The sequence below is a fragment of the Nothobranchius furzeri genome, chromosome 16 (assembly GCF_043380555.1).
Source record: "Nothobranchius furzeri strain GRZ-AD chromosome 16, NfurGRZ-RIMD1, whole genome shotgun sequence".
Classification (NCBI taxonomy): domain Eukaryota; kingdom Metazoa; phylum Chordata; class Actinopteri; order Cyprinodontiformes; family Nothobranchiidae; genus Nothobranchius; species Nothobranchius furzeri.
In genome coordinates, this window is record NC_091756.1 from 63,176,256 (window position 1) to 63,195,258 (window position 19,003).

Below are 19,003 nucleotides of genomic sequence, written 5' to 3' on the forward strand. Positions count from 1 at the left end.
TGAAACTGATTATTCCAAAGAGCTATTGGATTTCTTCCTTGGAGAGTAGTGCTGATGTCACGACGGGCTGAAATGAGCAGCTATAAACAGGCAGGATGGAGTGGACCCACCCTGGCTGAGGATAAATCAGAACCTCCCCTACAGGGACCGTGATGTAGTGCTCTCCAGACACAGCTTCTCACCTGTTCAAGGGCAGCAGTGATGGATGAACTTACTTTTACTACAGCTACTCATTGCATTTCAGCCATTTTTCTCCTCCAGACAAGATGTTTAATGCATCACCGTCTGCTTTCATTTAGCTGAGGGGTTAACAGTGCAGAGAAAAGGTCCGCTCAACACTGCTTCCAATGCTGGTCGTGCTCAAATTGAAAACTAATTTTATGGAGCAGCCGTCTCCATTAAGGTGGCAGTTAAAAGGTCCCGATGGCCTAAACAGGCTCCTGATGTTAACTGTGCCCAGGAAAGCCCAAAACGCATTAAGCTGAGAGTGCAACCAGCTCACAGATAAAGGGTTCTCGTGTTCGCTGCACCGCTGGATGAGAAACAAAACCGCAGCATGGAAAGATTTAAAAGGTATCGTGGTAGGCTGTAACAAACCCCACCAGCCCCTGGAGGCGGTTTGTGTGGTCAGGACAGCGGTTTCGCTCCAGCAACCCAAACGCTGGGATCTCTGACGACATTCCATCATTGTCGCTCATTCTCTGATGAATGACTTTCTGAAACATTTAGAAAAGGAAGAGACATTGCAGCAGATCTAGTTCTCTGCCTGATGTTCCTTCTGCAGTGGCGCGACACTGACCTGGCTGCAGTTTGTTTAGAGGCTTGAATAAACGCAAAAAAATAAAGTAAGGGGGGTGGGGGTCCCCTAAAAGATCAGCAAAGACCTCACCCACTGAGTGAGAAGAAAGGGTTATGGGCCGATACCGATTTCTGACTCTTGTACAGCTTCAGACCTGCTGACACAAAACTCCAAGAGCGAAGAAAAAATGCATGAAAATGTTTTTAATGAATTTATTTTTTTAATATTTGGTGCATTCATGGGCTGAAGGCAGGGAAAGCATCCTGTCCAGGGTGTCCCCCGCCCGCCCACTGGAGACAGACACCAGCTCCCCAAGACTACTGAGGCAGAAGTGGTTCAGATGAGTTCCTCACCTGAACAGGAAGGTTTTGGACCAGCTTTTGTGGAGCTTGACTGTTTGGGAGGAGATGAGAGTTAAACTGCTGCGACTCCAGAGCCAGCTAAAGCCGTCTGCACAGCTGGGGCAGACCCACGAGTCACTGGAGAGGTTCTATCACACAGCTGACCTGGGAACACCTGGGGGTCCCTCTGGATGAGCAGGAGGAGAAGGTGGGGGGTCTCTGCTGAAGCTGTTACCCTTGGTGACCCGGTTTCAGATAAGCGACAAAACACGAATGGATGAAAAGCTCCAGGCTTCCGAGACACAAGGTTTCCGCCTAGCGACAGCAGGCTCTTTCGGGTTACTGATAGAATGATGTTAACAGGATATTATTAGGGTTGTGCACGTGTACCGCAAATAATGATGACCTTTGGTCTTATTTTGACCCAAGGTCAAGAAGCAGGCTCAGTAAAAAACAACAAAATAGCATCAAATCAATTAAAACAAGGGAAATTAAACGTAGAAAACTAAGTCAAGTGAAATAAAGAAGAAAAACTGACAGAGAAGTGACACGTTTCAAAATTAAATGAAGGGAACTAAAAGAATGATAAAGCTGCAGAAAACATGAGATGAAGAAGAAATAAAACGTAGTTAATATAATGAACAATGGGCGGGGTTTGGGTTGGTTACAGATGATCTTACTAAGTGAAACTTAAACACACTTCATCCATCTGCAGGATCATCTGCTGGCTCTGATTTAGTTCAGCATCAGAGGCACAACGGTGTGGAGGAACACTCCTCTAACCGGAGACAGCTGTGCTCAGAGACGACCCCTAGAGCCCAAACAGAGACATGATGAAAAACAGAATTTAAGGGTTCTGCTCACCAAGAACCTAGAGGGTAAATCTGTCCCCGGCTACCAGTGATTAGACCAAGTTATGGTAGCTGTTCTCACGGCGATTTGATTTTTGTGTTCCATAACTTCAGGAGAAGAAGCTTTTCTCTTTTTCTTTGGTTTTTAAAAACTGGAAAAAGCTAAATTAACTGCAGAAAAAGCCAGAAGTTCAGGAGACATTAAGTCTCAAAGCGTCAGTGACATGATGACAAATAAAAAATAAAATATGCAAAGTGAGACAAAATATTCAGGGACACACAAGGCTTCTTGCTTAAAAAAGTAAAAAGGGTTTATATGTAATCAAAATGGGGAGAAGGTCCTGATATAAATGATCGGATGTAATTTCCTATTAGGAAGGCTGGAGAACATACCGGTTCTGTACCTGCAGGGTTCTTAAACAAACCCCGCAGTGAGCTGGTATGAAGCCCCTCCGACCGGAGTCTAACACAATAATCAGATGAGGATATTTTCAATTCAAGTTTATTTATAAAGCGCCAAATCACGACAAGAGTCATCTCAAGGACCTTCACATAATAAACATTCCAGTTCAGGTCATTAAGCCAATCAGAAATCATGTTTCCTATATAAGGAACCCAGCAAATCGCATCAAGTCACTGACATATTTCCTGATATGATCTTCAGAGCTAATTCCTAAAATATGCTGCAGAAGGGGAAGTATTAATGGTCATTACACACGGCAGTGTGAACGAAAAAGGAAGTTTGCTTCTTCCGACTGAATAAAGATAAAGCAGCTGTCATCAGGAACGTGGTGTTAGGAGGACGACCTCGTCATAGCTGGCTTTTAGAAACATGGATATTTTTATTAAAACAATTCCTCTTCATTATGTGCTAGACGTGTGTGTGTGTGTGTGTGTGTGTGTGTGTGTGTGTGTGTGTGTGTGTGTGTGTGTGTGTGTGTGTGTGTGTGTGTGTGTGTGTGTGTGTGTGTATTATAAAAATATCCATCAACCACCAAAGATTTTATGAAACTCAGATAAATGAATGTAATTAATGGGCGATGGTGGGACAGGAGTTAAGTGCCCACCCCGTAATCGGAAGGTTGCAGGTTCAAGCCCCGCTCAGTCTAACATTCAATCAATCATCAATCAATCAATCAATCAATCAATCAATCAATCAATCAATCAAAAGCTTTAGCCCAAAGAGCTGAACACGGTACATGAGAAAAAAAGGTAAAAACATTCAAGTAGAAGACAAACGGGTAAAACAAGATAAAGGGAATTAAACCAACATACAAGAGGGCCTGACTCAAACATGTTCAGGGAACGCCAAGCGGAGGAGGTGGGTTTTTAGGTGATTCTTGAAGACTGGCAGAGAGGGGGACAGCCTAACTGAGGGTGGCAACTGGTTCCAGAGTGTTGGTGCTAGGACCGAGAAAGCCCGGTCCCCACGGGTACGACACCTAGACCGAGGGACAGCGAGCAGGCCTTGGTCAGAGGAGTGCAGAGCGCGTGATGGGGAATGTCTGTTCAGGAGAGTGGCCAGATAGGGGGGAGCACCACCCTGGAAGAAATGATAAACAAAGACGAGGAGTCTGACGTGTGAACGATAGCAAATCGGAAGCCAGTGCAGGGAGGCCAGAACCGGACTGATGTGGTCCCGTTTCCTGGTCCCAGTCAGGAACCTGGCTGCGCTGTTCTGCACAACCTGTAGGCGACGCAGTGTTGACTGACACAACCCTGCATAGAGAGAGTTGCAGTAGTCAAGCCTAGAAATAACAAAGGCCCGCTCCAGGTGGGCTCTCGACAGCATAGATTTTAGCAAGGCGTCTCAGGTGAAAGAAACTGGACCGGATCACAGAGTTGATGTGAGCATCAAATTTAAGTCCTGCATCAAGTTTCACCCCCAAACTGGTCACAACTGGTTTTGAGTATGGAGAAAGAGGGCCAAGATCAGCATAACGATCCACATTCCTGCTGTTGGGGTGAAAAACAATGAGCTCTGTCTTTCCCTCATTCAGATGTAGAACGTTGGCCATTAGCCAAGACTTCACCTCGTTAAGACAGGAGACAAAGGACTGGATAGAGTGACCTTTCTCCTGACACAATGGTTGTTGTGTCCTTGGGCAAGACACTTAACCCACCTTGCCTGCTGGTGGTGGTCAGAGGGACCGGTGGCGCCTGTGCTCGGCAGCCTCGCCTCTTTCAGTGCGCCCCAGGGCAGCTGTGGCTACAGTGTAGCTCATCACCACCAGAGTGTAAATGTGTGTGTGAGTGGGTGAATGACTGATTGTGTTGTAAAGCGCCTTGGGGGGTTCCAGGACTCTAGAAGGCGCTCTATCAAATACAGGCCGTTTAATTAACTACTTTAGTCAGTCCAGTTCAATATGGTGGCCGTGGCCAGCTGTCTTTAGCGGACACAAAAATGAGCTACAACTCCGTTTTACACTTGCTAAGCGTAGCAGCTGAGACCTGTCCACCGAGAGCAAACAGCTCAAGCAGTTCTGAAAGAGATTCCTGCAAACTTTATCTTGAAGAAGCAGCTTTAATCTTCTATTTCTAGATAATTCTGTATCTGACAAACTCACCCGCGCAGATTCAGCTCAGACAGAAAACACAAACACAGGATTTTACCAACCCAACGTTGAGACTTATTAAAATGTATTGCTGCAGCTTGAGAAGCTTGAAGAAGAGAGTCGACAAGGTGGGGCATCAGGTTTTCTCTCACCTCTTCTCTGAAGTGACTGAAGTCAGCAAAGTTTGGCTGCTGCACTTTATTCTGGGGAGTTTTCTCCGAAACGGTGAGAAAATGAGGAACCTGAGAAGAGATGAGCAGCTCTGATCTACCGGTTTCTTTTTCACGTTCACACACTTGCATAGGTAGATCTCAGGTTTAAGACCAGATTAAAACCGAGACTTACTTGTGAGGCTGATGGTCTGGGAGGGAGGGCTGGAGGATGCAGCAGCCATCCACCTTTTACCCCTGAAATCCAAGAAACGTAATTATTTTCTCTCTAAAGATGTTATGTCTCAGTTTGCCTTCAGAGCTAGAGTCTCACTCTCTAAAAGATAAGTAAACCAACCTTTCCCTGGTTTGCTCTCCTGCGAGCCTCTCCTCGTTCACACTAAACAATAAACACACAACACACTTGCGTGCTTTGGAAGAGCTTTCCGTGTTATACCTGGCGCCCCCTGCTGGAGGAGCTTGTTGAGGTCCAGCGAGGAGGCCCTGGAGTGGGTTTTCTGAGGGCGTGGAGGTGGGGTGGGAGGCTCCTCCACCTTCTTCATAGCATCTTCAATAGAAGTGCTAGAGTAGGACCTGGAGGAGAGGAATCATCAGCAACAGAACTACTAAGGAACCAGTTAGTGGGGTGAACTAGATAATAAGTGAACTAGATAATAATAATAATGTTTCTGCTAAAACTGAGTCCATCCTCACCTCGGTCTGGTTTTTGTCTTCATCTGTGGGTCTAAGTCCTGAGGTGGCTCTGTGGGAAAGAAGCGAACCAGCACATGTGAAGCTTTCAGTTTTGTTTGAGAGGCTAATGACAAACAGCCACCTCCCTCTAGTTAGGAGCTCAGACAGTCGGACTGACTTTGTTTTTATTGACGATATTTTTGTTAACACACTAAATACTTTAAAGGCCATTATATCTTTAAGATGCCTCTTTCTCAAAGCTGAAATCCAAGAAAGCCAAACAAAAATAAAAGGAAGTCCTCCCAGAGCGCTGGTCCTGGCTGCATCTGAAACATCTAACACAGGAGCAGAGAGAACTCTCAGGTTTACACGCGCTGAAACCAGTTTCATCATCACCTGGTCGATCAGGAAAAGCTCCCTGACGTAGACGCGGTTTCTCTTGAGATGAGGTCAGGCTCTTCACACTTGCCTCTGCAGACAGACATCAGTCATGCACACACAATTTGTTATCAATGCGGTGCATAAATTATGAATTAGCTTTAATCTATTATTTTATCCTGCCTAAGTAATGGACGTGAGATGGGAGGTGTTGGTTGGTGCTGTTTTGGATATTTCAAATGATCCCATCTGACTTTAAACTCCCAAGCATCTTCTACAACCCTCTCTCTGCTGAGTGCTGTACCGATTACCTTCTTTAAGCGGTTCTTCATCCAGTTCTTGCTTGTTTGAGCTCAAGCTTGGCTGCAGCCTCACTGTGATGCGTTGACCCTAAATAAAAGCACACGTCAACGGCTGCAGGGACTAATGTCAAGTTTAGGTGTGCTGAATATTTCAGGAAGCAAAAGTTTCTTTTTGAGTCCCCATGCTGCAGTTTTAACTCCTGTTTAGTGTGTTAGTGCCCTCTACAGGCAGAACATCAAATACACCATCTCACCATCTGATAAGACCGTGGTTCTGCATCCTCAAAGACAATCAAAGGCTCCGAACTCTGTCAACAACAACAGTTTAAAAGTCTTAGCTGGGTCCAACTTGGAAAACAAATGCTGTTGCATGTTTACTGCTCACTTCAGGGGTGTCAGGTATTTCCTCTTCATGCTGCATGAACCCAGGCTGCAGGGTTGCAGGGAGGCTCTCTGGGAGGGCGTAACCATTCTTGCGGGCCACGATCAAGTGAAAGGCTATGCAGAACTCCGTGAAGGTGAGTGCTCCATCTCTGTCCACGTCACTCAGTTCCCTTCAAATAAAAAAGGAAGGCATGAAAAAGATGATAAAACCAGCAACATTTGAGGTTGGAATAAAAAAAATCTCTTGTAAAAAAAAAAAGTACAAATTCAGAGAAAATAAACAGTGCCCCCCCCCACCCCCCTGAAAAAAAGAGCACAATCTTTGGAGGCTGTGAATGTTTAAATGGGTTGAGCCGCTGCTAGTAAAATGTACAGAATAAAGTGGTGAATGAGTGGCTTCTGTGTATCATAACCAGGGGGACAACGCCACCTGCAAAAAGTAAAGCCAACCAGGAAGTGACCAAAACTGCAGTTCCCTCCTCCTCCACTAGGGACTGGATCCAGAAAGGAGCAAGTTCCCATTGACTCAGATGAACTCATTCACTGCCAGCGTTTCTCGCCGTTTTTACTGTTTTTTTAAGAGTAACAGAACGTTGCGCGCTACGATGATGTCGACGCCAAAACAGCCAAAACAAAGCGGAGACTCACCTCTTACATCAGGAAGAATCTGCGTGTTTCGAGCGTTATCCGTTCTTTCATAATCCGTTGTTGAATTGTGATCGGCAGAAGCTTTTCCGGTCCACGCCTCACTTTTTTTTTACAGCAGTGGCCCAAAACGATCTCCTAACACATGGATTTTCTGCTTCTTGATCATGTGACGTGTGACGTATGCGGATGAAGATCGGCTTCAGAGCTGAGATGTTCGTTCTCTCGACTCGGGGGCTCGTTCCGATTGGCAGTGAATGAGTTAAAAATGCCCACTTCACAGCAGAAATAAGCATGTTTACAGCCGGGTTCAAGAAGGGTTAGGTTTAATAGGTCAAGTTTAACGTCATGAAAACTCGGAGGGGTGAATTTAACTCTTCTGTTTAGATTGAGGCGATTTTTACTCCAGACAAAAATAGCAAGAGGTGATCAGTAAACAGGGACGTCAGGGATCAGGTGAGTCAAGACTTACCAAATGTGGGAGAGCTCTGGTATCGGCAGCTTGGATTTAGTGAAAAAGTTCTTTGCTACAGCTCCTGGAAACAGCAAACAGTGATGGAATGGTCTGATTTTGATTCTGAGTCATAAACAGGTGCCAGGGAGTCCGTACCCAGGATCCGGGCTCCCATGTCAGGCTGGAGGCTTTTGAATTGATTCGTGTAATACTCCAGCTGTTCTCCTGTGATCCTCCAGGCGTCATCATCAGAGTAGTCCACTGTCCCCGGCTGACTGGGCCTCTCTGCTGAGAATGCCTGAAAACATGAGTGAAGAGAGACTTTAGAAAATAAAATGTTAGGAAGCAGCTGCTAGAGGGAAGCGGGCTGCACCTGAAGATGCTCCATGGTGGGTTTGACACCATAGTGGCAGGGAGAGGAGTGCTGCTCCAGCGGAACCATCGGTCGGGAACTACGTTTACTTTCAGGAGCTGAAACGAGAAGAAAAACTTTGTTACAGGAGCAGCCTGAAACTAGCATGTACAGATAAATCTCAGGGATCCAGACATTTATGGGTCAGAAATGGTGAAAAGACAAGTTTAAGACTGAATGAACACGACTGGAATGAAGTAACAGAAAATGTTCTTACTGATCTGAGCCTCAACGCCGTTTCTCTGCTTGGCATATGGGTAGCTGTGGTAGGCGAGAGGAGACCGAGGTGGCGAGCTACATGGGGAACGAGGTGGGGACCACGGCTCCTTCAGTCAGAAACCACAAAATGTTTCACATAAACGCTTGTCCGCATTTAGCATCCGTACTCGGCTAATGTGCCAAAATATGTATGTTTGCAGCAACATCAGGAGAGAGAGACGATTTAGGTCTTTAAAAAGATTTGTCATCGTTTCTGTGTAAAGGATTTAATAATCTGATGGTTGCAGAAAAGGGTAAAACACCAGTTTAAGACACACACACACACACACGCACGCATAATACTCTTTGTGAATAGCCTCTACTCGGAGAAATAGAGTTCAAATTCAGTAGGACTGGTGAGCTAACAGCTAGTTGGAGCTCAGCCACGACTAAAGCGTTGTACTGCAGTCGTATGATGTTCCAGTCTTCAAACCTTCACAGAGATGCATACAGACGCTTGCCCTGCCGCCACTTTATCAGCAGCACGTGATTACGTACACGCATACATATCGCCCGTTGGTGCGCTCAAAGGGTCATGCAGAAATTTTTAAAAACATTTCTACCAAAATAAGCTGAGTGAAAAATAAAAGAAGGTATTAAAAAAACTACAATAAAACTCTGGATCTGAAAATGGAAAAAAAATGACAATCTTGATTTTTATTCTTTAAGATAAAAGAATTGGCCAACATGGGTACCATGTATGGTAAGTTGGCTCATTATATTAGCTCGATTGAAAATGGATGAACCATTACTTTATACCATCTTTTATCCCTAAACAACCACCCAGATGAAATATTTAGGCATAAAAATGAATCAAGAAGCATTATTTATAATAATAATAACAATAATAATAATAATAATAACAATGCTGTCTCAAAACAGCTGTATTTATGATGTTTTCCCAGTTTTCAGCCAATGAAGTACTTGGCATTAGGTAAAATTTTGATTTGATGAGGTGAACAAGTAACGAGTATGTCACAGGTTGCTATAGCAACTAGGGATGAGCCGGATACTCGAGTCAGACCAGTACCCGTTACGGATAAAGCGTTTTGACGAATACGAGCATGACACGAGTAAACCTGGTAAATATCTGTAATCGTGCTGAAGGAAAATCCTCATTGGGTAACTGACTGTCTTCACGCTCTGTGATTGGCCAGTCTCATAGAGCGCCCGCCCCTCCGTACACACAAAACTCTCTAGCCGGCCGGGTGCGCAGTCCGTCCGGCTCATCCACACACACACACACACACACACACACACACACACACACACACACACACACACACAGACAGTAACGGATCTCGCTGTGATGGTTTCACTGTTGCTCACGTTTCTTCAGGTTTTCTTCAGCTCGCCTCTTTTTCAGTTGAATATTTAAAGTTACTTTTTTCGTAGCTTACCTGGTGCATTTGACAAGTCAGAGCTGACGTGCTGCGTCACTCACTACTTCCGCTCCGGTCTTTTATTTTTTTAACTCTCTCTCTCTCTCTCTCTCTCTCTCTCTCTCTCTCTCTCTCTCTCTCTCTCTCTCTCTCTCTCTCTCTCTCTCTCTCTCTCTCTCTCTCTCTCTCTCTCTCTCTCTCTCTCTCTCTCTCTCTCTCTCTCTCTCTCTCTCTCTCTCTCTCTCTCTCTCTCTCTCTCTCTCTCTCTCTCTCTCTCTCTCTCTCTCTCTCTCTCTCTCTCTCTCTCTCTCTCTCTCTCTCTCTCTCTCTCTCTCTCTCTCTCTCTCTCTCTCACACTCACACTCACACACACACTCACACTCACACACACACTCACACTCACACTCACACACACACACACCTTAATCAACATTGTTTTGTTTAACTTTGTGTGGCAAAATGCCAAGAACGTTAAGAAAAAAATCAGTTTAATCAAATTAAAATAAAAAAATATACATAAAGTTGTGTCTGGTTCTAGCATTTCATATTTCCTAGTTCCTACTGCATGAGTTCAGATGTATTAATCCATGCACTTAAATATTAATGTTCTGATTTTACTGAAACACTTGTTCTGTAATCATTTGCTATTGTGATCAAAAATATTTAATCTCTATTCTGAGGCTGATCTGTAAATAGTTTTCAAATAAACAATACACATATCAACTTCTGATCATTCCTTATCAATTTCAGACTTAAAATAATATATTGATGTAAACCACACCCACTTCCGGTTAAACCACGCCCACTTCCGGGTTATGCCACGCCCATTCCGAGTACAGATACAGATAGTGGTGTATTCACTCATCCCTAATAGCAACCATGAACGCCGATCAACAGTGCATATTAGGTTAATTTACAAGGTTCACCTTTTTGTCTGCACTGGTCTCCAGGGGCCTGAAGGTGCTCCTGTCAGCAGGAGTCCAGGAGACGGGAGCAGACCCGCACTGAGCCCCCTGTGCATCTGGGCCAGGAGGAGCTGCTGGGTGTCGCACATCTGGCTCATGCTTAAGCCCAGCAAATCTGGGCAGAGGTAGATCTAAAATAACACATTTTTATTATTATAGGCTACTACTCCTTTATTTGAACTGACACTATGTCTGGTACACTGGCAACAGCCTCCTTTATGCCACTGAAAGCAGATTTATCTGATCAGTTACAGAAATAAATAAAAAGTAAAACTGTCCATGGGAAACTGCAGTCATTTTACACCTAGGGTCTACTCTAATTTACATTTCAAGTTTGATTTTGGTCCCAAAATTGTCCCAAAAACAATGGAATTAAATAGAAAATCATCTTGTTACATACTGCTTATTTTGTTATGCCTTCAGAACGACGCACACGGACCCTAACTCAAACTTACACGGCACCTCGATTATTCTCAACCTGGCCTCACAGTGGATAGAAACCTCTGAACACCATGACCCATAACCCTTTGAGCTCTGAAGAAACAAACCATCAACAGTCTCTGATGGGGGTGGGACTGATGGTGCCCTCTTTTAATAAGAGCAATCCCACTTAGTGGTTTCTACACAACTCCCTTTGCATCCAGATTAGAACAAATCCTCCTTGCTAAAACAAGCCCCTGATCCCTTTTTGCTGCTGTAAGACGCCTTGGCTCACAGCAGCACACTTACTGGTGGTGCTTACGCTCTCCAGGCGGATGGGCAGACCTGACTGGGCGGCTGCTAGCAGCTTCAGGGCGATGTAGAACTGGGGAGTACCAAAGTAACCCAGATGCTTTGCTCCACAGACCTCGGTCACCTGGGATGGACACAAGTGACAGACCAGGATTATAAAGTGAGATTCACCAGGAGTCAAAGATCCAAACAAGATGGGCAAAACAGTTTTCAGAACTTGATCAAATAATAGGCGGTACAAAAATATGAGCTTTGCTTCCAGAACAAAGGCAGAGGAAAGCGTTTGTGAGGAATAAGCTGCAGTTCATCCTGCACTCTTTTGATGAGAGACAATAACTGCTTTGAGGGGAGCTGAAGAGATTAGGGTCATACAGGACTCAACACTGAAAAAACTTTCATAAACACTCAGCTGAAACAACGTGCCTCTACAAATAAAAACTGTAGGAACATAATATAAAAGTAAGAGTTAGAAAATGTTTACACCTTGTATGGATCGAACACTTAAACATCTAGTCCTCTCTTCTGTTGAGGAACGATTTATAACACACACACACACACACACACACACACACACACACACACACACACACACACACACACACACACACACACACACACACACACACACACACACACACACACACACACACACACACACACACACACACACGTCTGTTTTAAACTGGATTTAAAATGGTAATCCACTCAAGTATTCTAGTATGAGGAAGTAACTTTAGTCAACAATAACAACTTAGGTCCCCGCTGACATACATTTTGGAGTACCGGGGAAACGATACGATATAATGAGACACTAAAAGCCAGACGATAACTTTAACTGGAACACCGACACATCCAGTGTTATCCTGTGATGTCATTGTGTCTGAAGGAAGGCTGTAAAAACTGCTGCCACCTAGCAGTCAGTGTTAGAATCGCAAATACCGTAATTCCTGTAAATTCTAAATAAAACCTCGATACACTGCTTTTAAATATCTATTCAGTGTGACAACACAGAGTATTGTGATATTTCAGTGTATCTATATTTTCTGACATCCCTAATTAGCTCTGAGGAAGCTAGCTCAGCGCATCACTTTCTGCACCGACTTTCATCCCCAACAAGCTGTCTCCAGATCATCACGAAAGCCCAATAACACCAGGTATTACATGAATGACTTTAGCATAACTCTTGCACAGGTGTGAACTCTTGTAAACACTTCCTGGTGTGTGTTTATAAAACAAGTGACATGGCTCATGTAAATTCATGTTTTCTAATGAGGCTGAGGGGCTAATCCAGTACGTGGCTCCTGCTGCGTTAAGGGAGATAATAATAATAATAATAATAATAACAAAATAATATTGCACATCTGTGTACTGCTTTTTGATGTAAGCGAGTCAACGTGTTAAATTGCAATCATTCAGACCCTGGTGGGGAAAAACATGGTTGAGACAGCAGCCCTGGTGCACACAGAGGTGCCACCGGTCCCTCGGACCACCATCAGCAGGTAAGCAGGGTGGTGTCTCACCCAAGGACATGACCGACACAGACACAGTCTGGTTCCCACCACAGCCCAGCGATTACAGGGTACAGTCCTAACCCGAGCCACCGTCATCCCTCTGCATCGTCCTCATACCGCTGCGAACCAGACTGAGGGGTTTAACGTTAACATGCTATAGCATCATCCCTGTTGGGGTTTGTGGGTATGAGAACATTATTCTGAACGTGACTCAGAGTCAGCACTTTACCTCTTGTTTACCTTTACAGGCAAATGAGCTGTAACCAAATGAAAGCAGCTAAACTGCAGTTTTGTACTGATCGGTTGGAAACATCTCTTCTTCATGTTCATGTTTATTCATTTGGCAGATACTTGTACTTTGTCCCACTACTGCTGATTTCTGTTCCTTTACGGCTAATCTAAAACTCAATGCTATAAACAAACAGACCCTTCTGCCATATTCTGGACATTTTTAAGTGTTTTTCTTAGAAAAAGTAATAAAGCAGGTTTGGCATGTCTATAAATTTACTTCACAATGTCCTGGTGGACTCACACTTGTTTCCTGGATGAGCGGGGGTTAGGGTTTACCTGTGTTTTCTTGGCCTAGGATAAAAGCCAGCCCCTATTTCGACCAAGCCCAATCAGACAACATAAATAATGTAGGAGCATGTTTCATTTTGGTGCAAGTTAGGGATTTCAGGTTGATTTTTCCACCGCTGGTGCCAAACAAAAACACCTTTACACCTTGATGTGACAACAGATCCAGATCACTCCTGGTCCAGTCAAACCAGTCTGGCAGCTTCCTCTGCTAACGCCTCATAGGTGAACACACCTGAGCACAAACACGGTCTCCAGCGATCCAACTCAAACACAAGCTTAGTTTGTTCGTTAGAGGGGAAAATATTAAAATGATCTAAACCAGGAGCAGCCAGGCCCACAGGCTGCGTGTCAGGAAGTGTCACACTTCTCTGCTTATCAGCTGCAAACACAGAGGTCCTTCCTCACTGGTCTGGTTGGTGGAGCCAACTATGAATTATGCATATGGCTCATACTGGAAAACACTCTTTGCTTTGACAGTTATCAGCGACTATTTACAGCAATACACAAGAATCCCAAACCATAACACGACATTCAGCTTAGCGGGCAGCCAGGTGCAAATGTTCTGTGACACTGTGACATGACGACAGAGAAGAAAGCCCCAGCAGAAGGAGTGATCCTGCAGACATCCTGCAGCGGGCCCGAGAGGGCTCCATGTCAATCAGCCCCGTGTAGTGGCGGCAATCCAGGCCGGGCAGGAAGGAAGCGCAGCTCAGTGCCAAACTTCCTGACACCCACACAGATGCACAATAGGAGAGCCTGCCCCTTCGGGACAGAGGGTAGCGTGAAACTGCAGCAGCATGCTGTGTTGTTCATCTGAGCTGGAAAAATATGTTTTTGTTCCTGTGATGGGTCAGCAAAATGACTTGGTGGTTGTGTGGTGAGGAAACACGGCCTTGATCTGTATCCGTATCTGGCAAAGAAAAGCAAACGGTCCCACTTACCCAAAAATATATGTTTCCATTAAAATTTGCTGACTAATGATCATGAAAATGAGCTCATCGTCACCCATACCAAACAGGCCAAAAACCACTTTAGTGCCTGTATTTACTGAGACACACACTGAACTGTATCTAAACAACTGAACTGTATCTACACAACTGAACTGTATCTAAACAACTGAACTGTATCTAAACAACTGAACTGTATCTAAACAACTGAACTGTATCTATACAACTGAACTGTATCTACACAACTGAACTGTATCTAAACAACTGAACTGCATCTAAACAACTGAACTGTATCTACACAACTGAACTGCATCTACACAACTGAACTGTATCTACACAACTGAACTGTATCTAAACAACTGAACTGTATCTAAACAACTGAACTGTATCTAAACAACTGAACTGTATCTAAACAACTAAACTGTATCTACACAACTGAACTGTATCTAAACAACTGAACTGTATCTAAACAACTGAACTGTATCTAAACAACTGAACTGTATCTAAACAACTGAACTGTATCTAAACAACTGAACTGCATCTAAACAACTGAACTGCATCTAAACAACTGAACTGTATCTAAACAACTGAACTGTATCTAAACAACTGAACTGCATCTAAACAACTGAACTGTATCTAAACAACTAAACTGTATCTACACAACTGAACTGTATCTAAACAACTGAACTGTATCTAAACAACTGAACTGTATCTAAACAACTGGACTGTATCTAAACAACTGAACTGTATCTACACAACTGAACTGTATCTAAACAACTGAACTGCATCTAAACAACTGAACTGTATCTAAACAACTAAACTGTATCTACACAACTGAACTGTATCTACACAACTGAACTGTATCTAAACAACTAAACTGTATCTAAACAACTGAACTGTATCTAAACAACTGAACTGCATCTACACAACTGAACTGTATCTAAACAACTGAACTGTATCTAAACAACTGAACTGTATCTAAACAACTGAACTGTATCTAAACAACTGAACTGTATCTAAACAACTGAACTGTATCTAAACAACGGCTATTCAGAAACACACTTCAGATGATTTACACAACAGAACCAGCTTCAGGTGATAAGACAACAGAAGTCAGGAGTGAGGGACAACAACAAAACTAAATATGAATCTATGGAGTTGACTGATTTGTAGAAAGTTTATATTTTCCCAGTTAAAACCATATTTGAGCCACCATTCCAGAACAAAAGAAGCCGTGTACACATGACTGGTTTTGTGTTTATTGTTTTTCATTTTTAATCTCTTTTACAGCGGTGGCTCAGTAATGATTTTGAAAATAGGCCAAGCACATAGCTAACCCAGCAGATGTGATCTTTATCCCCAAGAACCTTTGAGGTCTTATTGACAGCTGATGACACCAGGAACTATTTCTTTGCACTACAGCACAAACTGTAAAGGCCTGACCTTGCTGCTCCTACTGGAGAGTGTAATTGGTCTGTGAGGGAAGGAGCAGCTGATGGTGAGGACACATCCATCCAAACTCACAGCGTTGTTCAGACTGACTCCCAGTATGAGAGACAGACACAAGCAGACCGACAGACAGACAGACACAGACAGACAGACACAGACAGACAGACACAGACAGACAGACAGACAGACAGACAGACCGACAGACAGACAGACAGGTGAAGGAAAGGCAAAGACATCAAACCGCTTCTCAGTGATTAATCTGTGAGACCCTGCCCATGTGTCCCCCTACAGGTCTGTGGGGCGCAACACACACACACACACACACACACACACACACACACACACACACACACACACACACACACACACACACACACACACACGCACACGCACACGCACACACACGCACTCACTTTGTGCAGGGATTCAGGAGGTTGCTGGGAAGCCTTAAACAGCTCTGCCACTTTGCTGGACGACAGTTTCCCGGGAGTGTCAGCCTGGCACCGAGCATGGAGACCTGAGTAATACCTCTGCTCGTGTTCGTTCAGGGAGATTAAACTGCCCCCAGACGCCGCAGCGGATTCCTGATCCATTCCCAGGGCTGACGCATAGAGGACCCGCTGGAGAAGCGCCGCAGCCAAACCGATCAATACATCCTGCTCCCGGCTCCTGTTTCACACCGGAGGAGAGGAGAGGGGGGGTTCGGAGAGCGCTATCACCTCACCTCCTGCAGGAGTGGATCCCGTGGAGACACGCCGCCCGCTCGGCTCCGGCGTGTCCACTCCCACCGCCTATTGTGGCCGATTGTAGCGCTACCGCTACCCGCCTGATGGCGGCGCCAGAGCGCAGAATAAGACAAAACAAGACCCTGTTTACCACTGCAGAGCAAATGTCCACATTTTATAAAGAAACTGTTGTATCGTTGCAGAATTTCAGCTAAATTTAACACTTGATAAAATCTGCATTAACAGCCAGTTCCCATTATTATCTATACGTTTAGAACAGAAGGTGAAGCTTGTCAATCTAAAATGTTTGAAAGCAAATCTACAAAAATGAGGTCAATTCCTAAGATTTAGATGGTAAATTTCAGATTGAGATCTGTTTGCAGGGGGTGGAGGAACTGCGTTTTAGATGTATGTTGATCATAGTTTGCCCCACTGGTATTAAGAGAATTATGTCTAATCTTACATCCTCCTTGCTTCAAACAACCACACAGGGGAGTTGATGATAACTGATTAATATAATAAACAACCCATTCATCAAATGCAAAAAGTATTTATAATTCAAAGACAATTGGCCAGACTAAAGCATCTGATCATTTAGTTCAGCTGGCCAGAATGCATGTGTGATTATGTATTTAATATAATGCCATGTGCTCATAAGAACCAGCTTTTTTGTTGCTCAAATGCTAAAACCTAAATATGTATTTGAGGGTTTATTCCAAATATTAAGTTAACATTCTAATTCAGACAGCTGCTGAATGGAAGTAGTTTACCAAAATAAAAGCAGAGCAAAAAGATCATATGTCTAATATGGTAAGTGGCCTGTGTTTGCCTTCTTGGGGTTCTACAACCCCCCAAGGCACTTTACAACACATTCAGTCATTCACCCACTGGTGGGGATAAGACACAAAGTAGTCACAGCTGCTCTGGAGCACACTGACAGAGGCCAGGCTGCAGACTGGCACCACCGGCCCCGCTGACCACCACTAGCAGGCAAGGCGGGTTAAGTGTCTTGCCCAATGGCACAACAGTAGAATTCTGTGGTCAAAGCCAGGATCGAACCTGCAATCTTCCAATTACTGGACAACCTCTCTCTCCTGAGCCACTGCTGTCCCAATATTTCTGAGAACCTTTCATGATACGAGGGTGTAAGCCAATCGGAATATTGCTCACAAGCTTAATATCAAAGGGACTGAAATGTGGGATTTCTTCCCTTCCTTTCATTTTGCCAGGGTTTAAAGGACTAATTAGGAGAAGGGCGAGACAGAGAGCAGTTCAGATGACTCTTCATGAAAAAATGCGACCATGTAGTCTTGTGATTCATGGTATGGACTAAACTAAGTCACTTCAGATTTGCCCCTATTATTTAGCTAAAGTTGATGTTTAATTTTCTGAACTCTCAGAACTGTTAGACTCCTTCATGAGGCAGTTATGGAGCTAGAGAGCTCCTTGCCTCCTTCAGTGACAGACTGCTGCATCCTTGGTGCATGAAGTAATCCAACAGGTCCTTCCTCCCAGCAGCTGTTAGGATTTACAACCACCACTGCTCCCAACAAAACCAGTTAACAGGTTTTGCCTCCATGCTGCTGTTTTTATTTGCATAGTTTCTGTTATTTTACTTGCACTCATTCCTATCTCATTTACAGTTTCCAGTCATTTCCTGTAAATATTCTGCTTGTCTTTTTACACAGTATTTTCTTTTTAAAAATGTGGTTAATGAAATAAAAAAATTTGAAAGCATTTTTGAAAACGGCTATTTTGTTGCTAATTAGCAGGAAATATCTAGAAGAAAGTAGCTAAGGGTCCTCAGAAATGTAGCTAGCTTTGTCACTAGGCGTTAGGAACAGCGACAAAGTGGCACTGCCTCTCTCTCTGCTGCTAAAGCTACGGATAGCAAATGCTACGGGCGATGCCTGAGCGTGAACGCGCATGAAGCAGCCTGCTCGACCCGAGCATCTCTCTTTTTCTGTGATTTTACAGAAAAACAGGCAATCACAGTAAAAATGCCAGGGCTCATTCTACAGGACCAGGGCATTGCAGGAGAATGTATGACGAAGACATTTATTATTTCTATACATGTTTTGGCTGTCACACTTCAATAATGCCCCCTTTAAATGTATTTTTTTCACTGTAAATCTTTTTATTATTTTCTTCTTCTTTGCTCCAGATTTGCTGCTGTGAGACTAAACTCTCACCCTAACCCTAACCCCGAGGGACAACAAAGGGCTTTCTACTTTATTCAGGCATTCGTGGGGAGCACATAGAAACTTTTGGCAACGCGGAGAAACAGAACATCTTGTCACTAAAATAAAGTAAAACTACTTGTCTTGTGTTAGTGTGATGGATGACGGTTTTACCTCACAAATGTGCAGCTCTTTTATTTTGTAGCAAACTAGCAGATAATTTTAAACACTTTTCCAGAAAGCTGTACTGCACACAGAGTTTTTTCCTGTTTGTCTGATCCAGAAAACAGAATTCTGTTACTTTATATAAAA

General features: G+C 43.9%; 1 protein-coding gene across 1 annotated transcript in view; it reads right to left on the reverse strand.

The window, feature by feature from the left end:
• Positions 1–16,622, reverse strand: part of reps2 (RALBP1 associated Eps domain containing 2) — a 25,774-nt gene extending 9,152 nt beyond the window's left edge. Inside the window, exons 1-15 of the mRNA XM_015975581.3 lie at positions 16,200–16,622; positions 11,298–11,424; positions 10,530–10,699; positions 8,181–8,289; positions 7,925–8,022; positions 7,708–7,849; positions 7,570–7,633; positions 6,454–6,622; positions 6,323–6,376; positions 6,078–6,156; positions 5,785–5,859; positions 5,410–5,458; positions 5,153–5,289; positions 4,892–4,953; positions 4,699–4,788 (exon numbers count right to left, since the gene is read on the reverse strand). Coding sequence (XP_015831067.3) covers positions 4,699–4,788; positions 4,892–4,953; positions 5,153–5,289; positions 5,410–5,458; positions 5,785–5,859; positions 6,078–6,156; positions 6,323–6,376; positions 6,454–6,622; positions 7,570–7,633; positions 7,708–7,849; positions 7,925–8,022; positions 8,181–8,289; positions 10,530–10,699; positions 11,298–11,424; positions 16,200–16,379 — 1,605 coding nt within the window. The 5' untranslated portion in view covers positions 16,380–16,622. The remainder of the gene's footprint in view (positions 1–4,698; positions 4,789–4,891; positions 4,954–5,152; positions 5,290–5,409; positions 5,459–5,784; positions 5,860–6,077; positions 6,157–6,322; positions 6,377–6,453; positions 6,623–7,569; positions 7,634–7,707; positions 7,850–7,924; positions 8,023–8,180; positions 8,290–10,529; positions 10,700–11,297; positions 11,425–16,199) is intronic.
• Positions 16,623–19,003: the final 2,381 nt, after the last annotated feature.